The 11,467-nt window shown below is 34.7% G+C and overlaps 1 protein-coding gene across 1 annotated transcript in view; it reads left to right on the top strand.

The window, feature by feature from the left end:
* The first annotated feature begins 7,225 nt into the window (after positions 1-7,225).
* LOC111989353 (histone-lysine N-methyltransferase ATX3) overlaps positions 7,226-11,467 on the top strand; it is a 19,252-nt gene continuing 15,010 nt past the window's right edge. The window contains exons 1-3 of the mRNA XM_024021145.2: positions 7,226-8,480; positions 8,571-8,626; positions 8,710-8,905. Of these exons, the coding sequence (XP_023876913.2) occupies positions 7,617-8,480; positions 8,571-8,626; positions 8,710-8,905 (1,116 nt within the window). The 5' untranslated portion in view covers positions 7,226-7,616. The remainder of the gene's footprint in view (positions 8,481-8,570; positions 8,627-8,709; positions 8,906-11,467) is intronic.

Genomic DNA, 11,467 nt, shown 5'->3' with positions numbered 1-11,467 from the left:
AACACAACTTCATAAAATTCTAAAGAGATTCTAATTGAAATAATATCATCAGTACTTTGTGTGTTTGGAAGCATATTATAAGATTTTTTTTTTTGTTTTTTGTTTTTTTTATAGCTTTTATGTATGTCTTTTTTATAAATTAAAATATATATATATATATATGTGAAAATATATTATTGGTCTCTAAAGTTTGCTTTTTAAGCATTATTGGTCCTTGAAATTTCAATTAAAATACAATTGGTTCACGGAGTTTAAAATATGAGCACAAGTGGTTCTTCTATTAACAGCGTTAGTCTCAATGTCTATTGTGACTAACTAAATAATCACATGGCAATTTTTGAGTGACATGTCATCAATTTTAATATTAAAAATTGGAAAATCAAATCTAAGGTGTTAGACCCGTTTTTAAATTGGTCTCTTAAAATCAAATCCCCATATTTTGATGCCAAATCTAAAACTGAAACAAGAGAGAGAGAGAGAGAGAGAGAGATGAAATTTGTCTTCTGCCTCTTGCGACCCATTCATTGCACAGTCATTGGGCGAGAAAAGGAAAGCGACATTAGGAATTAAGAATAAAGTAGATCCAAAAGTAAACCATATGACAAAAGACGTTTGGTAAATCTTGTTTACTGAATCTATTTGTGATTATATAAATATATACTATTTCAACTGTCCAACATTTTCGCATAATCTAACTAATCAACAAAAGCAAACAATATTATGTTCACATCAATTAACAAAAACTTGTGTTGCTAGAGTGACTTCCATCTATGGCTATGCAATGAATTGGTGACGATAAAATGACCCCGAAATGTGTCGTTTGAATCATCCCATATCAGCCTATATGGTTGGGGTCGCAAGGGATGGGTTTTGAAGGGCAGAGGACGGCGACTCGGGATTTGGTTCCCACTCTCTTTCTCGTTTTAGTTTCAAATTTAAATTTGGGAGACCTGTTTCATAACAAATCTAATACGTTGGATTTAATTTTTTTAATATAAACATTGATGTCATGACACTGAATACTAGCCACATCATTGTTTCGTTACCCAATAAACATTGAAACTAATAGTTGTTAACAAAATGACCCATTACTCTCTTTTTTTAAACTTCAAATATCAATTGCACTCACTTAAAACTTTAAAGACCAATAGCGCTTAGAAGGCAAACTTCAATGATCAATATTTGCCCTTTTTTTCCACTTTTTCAAAATACCAAGAATACTCTATGCTTTTAGCACACTTTCAAAAAGAAGAAGTAAATAAACTGTTTCCAAATTAATACTAAAGGTCCGTTTGGATACTGTTTATTTTACTAAAAACTGAAAACACTATAACAAAATAATTTTTAAAATGTGAATAGTGTCATGGGACCAATTTTTAATGAAAGTTTTGTTGAAAAAAATGTTTGTGGGTCTTGTGAATAGTACACGGGACCTATGAGTTGTGTACGTGCACGTGAATGATTGTGAAACGCTCTTCAAAAAAAAAAAAAAAACCAAAATGCAAACACTAATAAATATCAGCTGTATCCAAACGGATACTAAGTTGAGTAGAAAATCCTCAAGGACACCTAAAATAAAAAGAAATAAAATCCTAAATCCTAAAATTCCTTCGCTTACCTTTTTCTCAAAAAAAAAATCCAAAAATTTCATATATAAAATAAAAACAATAAAAACTAACAAATAATAAAAGCAAATCCTTATATCTTGTCCAACATCATCCTTGCTAAGAAAATAATAACAAAGGACAAAACTTGTATGCTTAGACTAAAACAACAAGAGCTAATTCATTCAACAGTTTTATCATGTGGAGCCAAAGAATTTGGCGACCCCGGCCCATTTCATACTGAGCCCAAGGCCCACGCCAAGAAGGAAGGAATGTCCAAGGACGAACAAAGAAAGCTTAAATTGTCGGGGAGTATAGCCGAGGACGATCCTATCCTCGATTAATCAAGAGCATAGAAGGGAAGAGTGGCACGCCACCTAAAGCAGCCTCCTAGAGCATTCCAAAAAGGAGGACGAGTATAATGGACCAGCCATAGGAGCATGGTAGAAAAGCAACTCATGGAGAAACTGTCACCTCCACATTAAATGCCTACAACTAACGTTTTAACCGCATTAATGAGGAAATGACTCCTAAACAGTGCTACCTCAATTACCACAACCACTGAATGCCAGAGAGGACGCCTGATGGGACAAGCACTCAAGTATAGGCTTGGATGATCAACGGGTGGAAGGTCAAGATCGTTTAAAGAAGACTATATAATAGGAGAAATCCATCGTAGAAACGGGGCTGAAGGAAGGGAGAGAAAGCATCATGGCGATCTCAAGAACTCTTGCAACCATTGCCATCTAATATATACAGAAGTAGACCTCTTCGGATTGTGCCGAGGACAAGCTTTCTTCAATAAACTTAGCTCATTTCTGTTTGATCAACATAAAAACCCGTTTTAACTGTTATCCAAGCACTCAAGCCTAGCTCTTTGGCCCACTCTCTACAAATTTATTGTACTGGGTTCACTAGGCCAAGATCCCATTCATTTTTGGGCCTAGGCCGAAAATCGAGACCCTACATATCATATATTCACGACTTAAGTCCAATAACCATATGCTAAGGCTTAGCCACAATCAGTGAGGTTTAATGCCTTTCCATTTCGGATTGGCCATGAAAGTTGGGAATAGCTCCAAAGCAATGGGCACAATGGTATCTCCCCAACAAAATCAACAACTTGTCCAAACACCACCAACGATCCATCTATCACTACCTAAACCCACCCATTGCTAAATCCGCCCATCAAATCATTGAAAAAAAAATGACAGCAATAAAGATCAACATCAGGTCGAGGAGGTGGCATGGTGAGGCTGAAAGGAAGAGAAAGAAGCAACGAGAGTGAGAAGAAAAAAGAGTGAAAAAAGAAAAGAGGAGAGGTTGATAGAGAATGGGAGAGGAAGAGAATAGGAATGTTATGAGAGAGGAGAGAAAAAAGAGAAAAAATATATATTAAAAATTTTACCATTTCTGTCTGTACGCTTCCAATTTTCGAGATTGTACTGTTCAACCATGCCAAATATTTTGGTATTTAGAACACTTGATGTGATGGTTTTTTGGTGTTTGGTGTGCCAAATGCCAAAGATTTGGCACTTGACACATCTTATAGGAACGCTCTTGCATATGATTTGTTTTCCCTATCCTATCTCTACAATTCAAGGGGTGGACTTTTTGTCATTTCTAAGATTGTGCTTCATATACACTTGCATATGTTTTAACGTTGTTAGGATTTTTTTATATATAAATTTGGGTTTGTTGATTTATACACACTGTTGTTATAGAATTTTTATTCTTTTCTTTTTAAAATGTTTGGTACTTTAAAACAAGTTGTTCATTACATTGAATTGTTGTAGCTTAAATAAATGCTATAAGCTCATTTAGGAAAAAAAAAAAAAAAAGCTATGGGCATTAGATGGCCAAAATTGGAAATTAACACTGTTTGCCAAACAATATAATTAGTAAGCACTGTTTTTAAACTATATATTACTAACATCTCAAGTTTAAAAAGACTCGATTTAGGGCCTATAAACCGAGTCTCAAAGACTCGGTTTCCATGGTCTGATCACGTCTAATGTGACGTTTTTTCCACTTGGCATCCACCTAGAAATTGAGTCTCTAAGACTCGATTTATAAGCCGTCCCTTTAAAAAGAACACCATTCTATGTTTAGGAAAAAATAAAATAAAAAAAATTTAAGATAAGATTAAAAACATCTCTCGGCCTCTCTCTTCTCTCATCCCTTTGCTCCTCTCACATTAACAACCAACGGTGACCGCAACCATCACAAAAACACCAACAACCACCGCATCCACACAAAACAAAACAACCATCGATCTCAATGCTACCATAAGCAACCCACAAACTCACTGATTGCAACCCACGAAAACCCATTCACCGCTAAAACACCAACAACCACCGTGACAAACGAACCCCGAAATCCAACCCACCGTGACCGTCACACACGGCCCAAACACCCATATATATCGCTGACCCAAAACACCTAACTTGCAGACCCACAATCGTGAACCCACGACTGACTAACCAGCAGCCAAAATCAATTGCCGCTACCTCCACAACAACCCCATCACCACCAAACCAGTGAACCGAGTCGACTCATGGGTTGGGTTTCTACAGTTCATAGTTGAAACCACCACCTATCCATGTCGTTGTTGTTGCCGCCACCTAGCAACCCAACATCTTTGGTTTGTGCTCCTGAAAGAAAATAGAGCAGACATAGTGAAAGAAGGGAGAGAGGACCGAGGTGAGGAGAGATGTCTGAATGATTGGGAGAAAAGAGACGTAACTGTGCATTGATTTGTGCTGTACAACTTACTAGCACTGATAATGTTTGAATAATATTAAATGTAAAGTGTTTTGTTTGCTAGCACATACAAATCGTTGCTTAAAGGGTTGACTTATAAATCGAGTCTTAGAGACTTGATTTTCAGATGGACATCACGTGGAAAAAACGTCACATCAGAAGTAATTAGACCATGGAAACCGAGTCTTTCAGACTTGATTTATAGGCCATAAATCGAGTCTTTTAAACTCAAGATGTTAGTAATATATATAGTTTGAAAACAATGCCTATTAATTATATTGTTTGGCAAACAATATTAATTTACAATTTTGGCCAGCATTAGATAGTTTAGAGAGATTTGGGATAACAAAATCTTTTGTTTTAACCCTATAGAAGCATTGCTTTTCTTAGATACTGTAGAGATATAATGGAAACAAAATCTTCAATTGCAATAGAAGTGAGAAACAAATAAAATGGCAATACAAGTTCCTCCTTCTTTTTTATTTTTTTTTTTAATTCCCAGTTAATTTTACAAACATATGATAAATGGGTCCGGTTAATGTGGGCATACATTAACAATCAATTTTGAGAAAATTTTTATGAAAAATTGAAAAAACTGTCAAAACAATGAATTACTTTTTCATTAGTAAATCCCATGATGAATTAATGAACATGACTTGTGTTCAGTGTAGTAATGCATTAAACACTTTCAAATTTGGACATGTGTTTGAATCTCAACATGTACACACTATAAATTAATAATACTATTATCTAAGCACTATATAAATCTCATTACACCTTCTAAGTATTTTTGTGATCACTATTTAAGTATTGACTATTAGAAAGAAAAAAAAAAGTGTTCTAGACTAGTGTGTACATGAGAAAGTATCTACCGTCTCATACAAGAATTTTTTGTGTCTATGTACATAAACAATCATTTTAAGTTTATGAATAACATTTCTATCAATTAAAAAAAAAAGAAAAAAAAATCTTGAATAATTTTTGGTAATTCCTTATTTGGTTTTTCATTCCATTCTAGATTTGTTTCTATTATATGTGGAGACGTATGGAGTTTCAAGATCCAATAGAAAGTCAAAAAGTACATTCTCTGATTCTCAGTACATAGACAAGTCAACCCAGCAGGTAGCCCATCGACCCAAAAACTGAGCAAGAAGAACATGCAACTACCAAGTACCATTGTACCAAGTCCGCAAGGTTAAAAAAAAAATAAGTCCACAACTGTCAACTGTAAAAATAAAATAACGGAAGGTGGCACGGAAAATCCATCCTACCTCCCAAAATTTTTATTGGCGCTCCCCACGCAGACAAAAATTCAGCGTTTCCCTCCTCAAAATTGGACTCCCAATTTTTGGAGCCAAAACTACCTCACGTTCCGTGTTTTTTTTTGGAGCCAAAATTATAAAAGTGATTTTCTCCATTTTAATATATTATATTCAAGCTTTTAATTAATAATTTTTTTACCTTGTTCCTTTTTAATTAACAATGTTAATTTTATTTTTTATAATAAGAGTGGGTCTTATCAGTATTCATTTACATTTAAAATGGGGGAGTTAATTTTTTATATATTATAACTATTACTTTTTGATATTTTTAATAGGAAGATAATGAAACATCTTGAAATCTAATAAATTGATATTATATTAGATCAAACTTAGGACATCCTAATTTTAGTTTAAGCTAAAATTTAAACTGCAACATCTAAGTTTGATGAAAATTTTATAGAAATTTATTTTAATTTTTTAAATTTATTTTTATACAATTAAATATTTTAAGTTTCAAATTTATTCAATTTAAGTATTCTGTTTAATTTTGTTAAAAATTGCTATTAATTTTTTTTCTCACATGAAAAAAATCTATAAAATTAAGAAAAATATATTTATAATTTTTTATGTGAGAAATTTTTTGAAGATAATTTTTTTTTCATTAGTTAATTTAACATTTAAATAACTTAATTGAACAAAAATAAAATTAGAGAATCAATCAAACTTAAAGGATGTAATTTATATTTTAACTTTTAGTTTATAACAACGCATCTTTTTAGTTCATTGAATCTATTGTCCGAGAAAGGCTACTAAAGTTATTTTCTTGATAGAACAACAATTTTTTTTTTCTTTTTGGTTTTTTGCTAAAGATAAAACAACAAAAATTAATTATATTTCTAGTCTCATTACATGTGCTCTGCATGTGCAATGAGGCTTTTTATTTATTTATTTCATGTTTAATGTAATTTTTTAATTTTTATTTATTTATTGTTAGTGAAAATAAATAGAAATAAATTTTTAAGAAACTATAACTTAGAATTTGAAATGGAGAAAATTATTGGGTTTAATGTGTGCTAATTTTTTTAAAATATATTAAAATATATATATAAATAGAGAGGGTTTGGATACCACTTCTTCTCACTCATTGTAGAGTTGCGTTTTGTGTTTTTTTTTTTTTTTTTTTTTTTTTCAGCCGGACTTATTGACTATTTGGAGACAAAAATCACTGTGCATGAACAGTGCGTACACTGTTCATGTACTGTTTACAATTAAAAAATATTAAAAATGGGTCCTACGATACTATTCATACATTTAAAAATTATTTTGCTACAATGTTTTCAGCAACAATCAGTTTTCAACCACTTTCAGCAACAATAAGTTGTATCTAAACGGACTCATAAATAGAGATTATGCTAATTTTTAGAAAAAAAATTACCCGGTATTTTTTTAAATTTTTTATTCCGTTACAATTTGAATTATATATTTTTTATTTTTTAAGAATAAGGAGTATATAGCGAGGATTAAAAATTAAAAATAATAAAATAAAATAAAATAACAAGCAGGGTCGAGGGCCAGGCTCATATAAAAGCAAATTGCAATTTTGTATGGCGTTCGTTGTTTTAGCCGAACCGATCCTGGGTCTTACACGTCCGATCTCTCTCTGTAATATCCACCGCCTTTCCCGGAAAATTTTTCCAGTTCAGTCTGTTTGGCTCTCTCTGTGAGAAATCTTCTCGGAGATCGTAATTCTATAATTTTTTTTTTCTTTCTTCTTTCAAATTTTCTCTCTGCGTTTGAAAAAAGTTTACGGGGAAGCGTTTGAATTTTATAGGTTACCTCGTTTTAGGGTTTCGAATCCGAATTTAGGGTTTATTTAATTCTAAATCGAAGTGCGAATACTTGGAACCTTGGGTGGGAAATTAGGTTCCAAGTGTTTTGGATTTTCCGGCATGAAATTAGGGCTGGGAGTGTGAATTGCTCGAGTTGAATGGTTAGGAATATGATAATCAAACGAACTACGAAGCTCGAAATGCCGAAACTGAAGCGTTGCAAGCTAGAAGATCCCAATTGCGAAGAAGATTGCGCGTATTCGGTGAATCCGAAGAAAAGGAAAAGCAATGGGTATCACTCAGTCGGTAATGCTGATATGAGCAATGTCTCAGGCGATTCATGGTCGAGTGGAGGCTCGTATTGGGGCCGAGTCGGAGAGTTGGAGTCGAATTCGAAGCGATTGAGTGCTAAAAGAGGAGAGCGGTTGCGGCAACCACCGCTGTTGAAATCGTCGCGAGGGCGGGTTCAGACGCTGCCTTCGAGGTTGTATGACTCGGTTGTCGATATATGGAAGACTGGGGAATCGAAGTTGAAGTTGGACACTAAGAATTCGAGCTTGGAAGACGATGAAGAAATCATTATGGACCGTGTAGAAGACGTGGGGTTTGTTAAAAAGAGCGACGAGGAAAAGGCCTGGTTTAAGAACTCCAAATTCTGTACATTTGAGGAGGAGGGGCAAGGAGAGGTTGGACCTGGTGGTGTAAATTGTAAGAATTTTGGTTATCGAAAGTATTTGAATTCGAGTAGTTCAATGGCGAATGCGTTTGGTGTGAATAAAACCGGGTTTGTTTATAGCGGATTGATGTCAAAAGAGAATTCTCAGAAGAGGAAGGAACTGTATAAGCCTGAGGATTTTGCTTTGGGAGATATAGTATGGGCAAAATGTGGGAGGAGATATCCAGCTTGGCCGGCCGTAGTGATAGATCCCATTTTGCAGGCTCCAGAAACTGTTCTTAGTTGTTGTGTTCCCGGTGCTATATGTGTCATGTTTTTTGGCTATTCCAAGAATGGAACACAAAGGGTAAATTCTTCGCTCTGCTTCTTTGGCTTTGATAAATTTTTTTGTTAAAATTTTCTGGGTTTTAACTTGTTGGTGAACTCTGATGGGCAGGACTATGCGTGGGTGAAGCAGGGAATGATATTTCCATTTATGGAATTCATGGACAGGTATGTTGCTAACTGGTCTTTGATTGATGTTTCTGAGTAGTTTTCTTTCGTTGAGCACTTAACTAGAATTTTGCTTTGTTCAGATATCAGGGGCAGACCCAGTTATACAAGAGCAAACCGAGTGACTTTCAAATGGCATTGGAGGAGGCATTGTTGGCAGAAAATGGTATTCTGGACGCAAACCTTGGGGCTGGGCAAATGGGTAATTCAGATGCAACTCCCAATGGATTCCAAGAAGCCACTGCTTCAAATCTGGACCAATATTACTATCAGAATCAGGCAGGTTTCCTCAGAACTTAATTTTCTTTCCATTCGTCTGATCTTGATGTCTCTCCGTGTGTTCTTTTTGTTTGTTTGTCTATTTTTTTAAAATTTTGGTTCGACCATGTAACTGTCTGAGTTGGTTATTTTTTGGGTAGCTCCAAGATTCTACCGTAGGATGGATATCTGCTTATGTTGACCGAGCTTTTGAAGTGGAGAGGTTTTAATTGAATGGCTATTATTTTACGTGCATGGATAGAAATAGTCTTAGTTCTGCCAAAGTGGTTTGTACACTTACAAGCAGAGTGATGATTTATGAGTTATAGAGATTTTTTATTAAAATAGGGCTGTAAAGATTTAGAATTAGGTCACCCTCAGCACATCGTTTAATGAAATAAAAAACCATCAAACTACAGATATTTAGTGCTTAAAATGTTGCCTTCGTTGGTGGATGATAGAAAATTAAGCATCTTTAACCAAAACTTTATCAGGAAAGCGACTTTTGAGGCATGTTCAGAATAGGACCAGTTGCAAAGATGTGTCACTGGGGTGGATTATCGTTATGGAGAGGCTTGGATTGTTGAGCATCTACAGTAGAAAGGGGTTTGCGTATATCTAGCTTATGGAAAGGCATTGGATATGGCTGTGATTTACTTTCATGTTTCATAAAGTGTCATAGGGGCCTGGTTTTCAAGTTCTGTTTGGCTTGAGTTGTGTTGTGGGAACTCTCCTTTATGAGGCCAATTTTGCCAATTTATTTGCCTTAGTAGTAGTTTAGGAGGCATCTATCATATTTTATTTTTTGGTGTAGCTTGTAGGGGTGGGTAGGGCTGTAAATGAACCTAGCTCTTTTATGAATAGCTTGAGCACGAGTTGGGAAAAAGCTTGTTTATGTTCGTTTGTCTAGCAAACAAGTCAAGCTCAAACACAAGTTTAGGTTTGACTATTAAACAAGCCAAACTCAAAGATAATAATGTGTTGGGCCAAACTCAAAGATCTCGAATTCAATTCCTGTCTCCTCCACTCTACCTTCCATTTAAAATCCCATGTGTTGGGCCTCAACTATTAAGAGGATTTGGGCCTAAACGTGAGGAGCAGTGTTAGAATTGTGTGGTTAAGTGATTAAATTTACCTTATGCCAATAACTTAAGCTTTTGAGACAATTGGTATTTTAACAATAACAAAAATAGTTCATTCATAATAAAATAGATTTGTGAAGTGGTAAGAAAATTTATCCAAGGTTTTCCTGTATATGGGAAAAGGATAAGTTAATTAAGTAACTAGTGAACAAGTCCAAACTTGTTCGATAAGAATATGAACCGAGCTTGAACATGAGTTTGATGATGAACTTGATCTTGGCTTGTGTTTGAAATAAAATTAAATGAACAGGCATGAATTTTTAATACTTGGCTTGTTTACAACCCTAGGGTGGGGAAAACTATTTTGGAATTGCTTTGTTTGCAAGCTTTCTATGTTTGGGAGTTGGAAGATTTGGAAGTCAATTTCTCCGTGTTGAATGTGTATAATTTGGAGAGAAATGGATGTTTGGACTCTTATTAACTTGTGTTGGTTTAGGTTCTATGAGTTAACTTGAAACAAATAGCTTGGCCATGAACCATTGCACACTACTCTTTTTTATTTTCGGCTATAGGTTCCAAATATTTGAGAAGTGTTTCCCAAACTAATTTCTCATCCAAACAAGAGATCAACCCATTGAATCTCAAAAGTTCTAAGTACAAAGTTCCACAAAGCAAAAGCAACAATGCATTGTATCAAAAGATGATTTAGTGTCTCCCCACTATATTGACGAAACATAGAGCACCAACCAAAAAAATAGAAACTTTTCTTGATCAGATAATCACAAGTAAGAATCCTCATGCTGCTGTCCAAATAAAAAAAGAAACTCTATTTGGATTCTTAATAAACCAAATACTCTTCCAATGGAAAGAAGTTGCCATGGTACCTTGGATAGTTGGATGGCCTCGTAATATGAACAAACATGAAATCTACTCCTATTTAGTCTCCATTTCAGCTTATCGCCCACATCTACAAATCTACTACTACTAATGTTATTTTTGGTCTTCCTCGACCTTTTTTGATCCTTTAACTTAGATCAACTTACTCTTCCTTACTGGTGCATTAATCGCTCTTCTTTGAACATGATCAAAGGCGAGCCGGGTGCTTGCCTAGGCGCCCGGGCGAGGTGAGGCGCCTTAAAGGCTCTAAGGCGAGGTGCCTTTTGTGAAGCACTCGCCTTTAGAGCCTAGGCGAGCAAGGTGACTGCCTTAAGCCATGAAAAAGGCGCTAAGGCAAGAGCCTCAAGTTGTTGTTTTTTTTTTTTTTTTAATAGTAGGAACCCTGATACTAGTAGGAATCCTAATACTATTAGTACAAGTAAGAGTCTCCTAATACTATAGGAACCCTGATACTAGTAGGAATCCTAATACTACAAGTAAGTCTTTATATATATATATATATCTATATATTGTAGGTTTAAAAATAGTAGTCCTAATACTAGTAGGAACCCTGATACTAGTAGGAATTCTAATACTATTGTACAAGTAAGAGTCTTTATATATA

Source organism: Quercus suber, unplaced genomic scaffold (assembly GCF_002906115.3).
Source record: "Quercus suber isolate HL8 unplaced genomic scaffold, Cork oak 2.0 scaffold_437, whole genome shotgun sequence".
NCBI lineage: Eukaryota > Viridiplantae > Streptophyta > Magnoliopsida > Fagales > Fagaceae > Quercus > Quercus suber.
The sequence above is the reverse complement of the archived record's forward strand: the minus strand, read 5'-3'. Positions and strand labels throughout refer to the sequence as shown.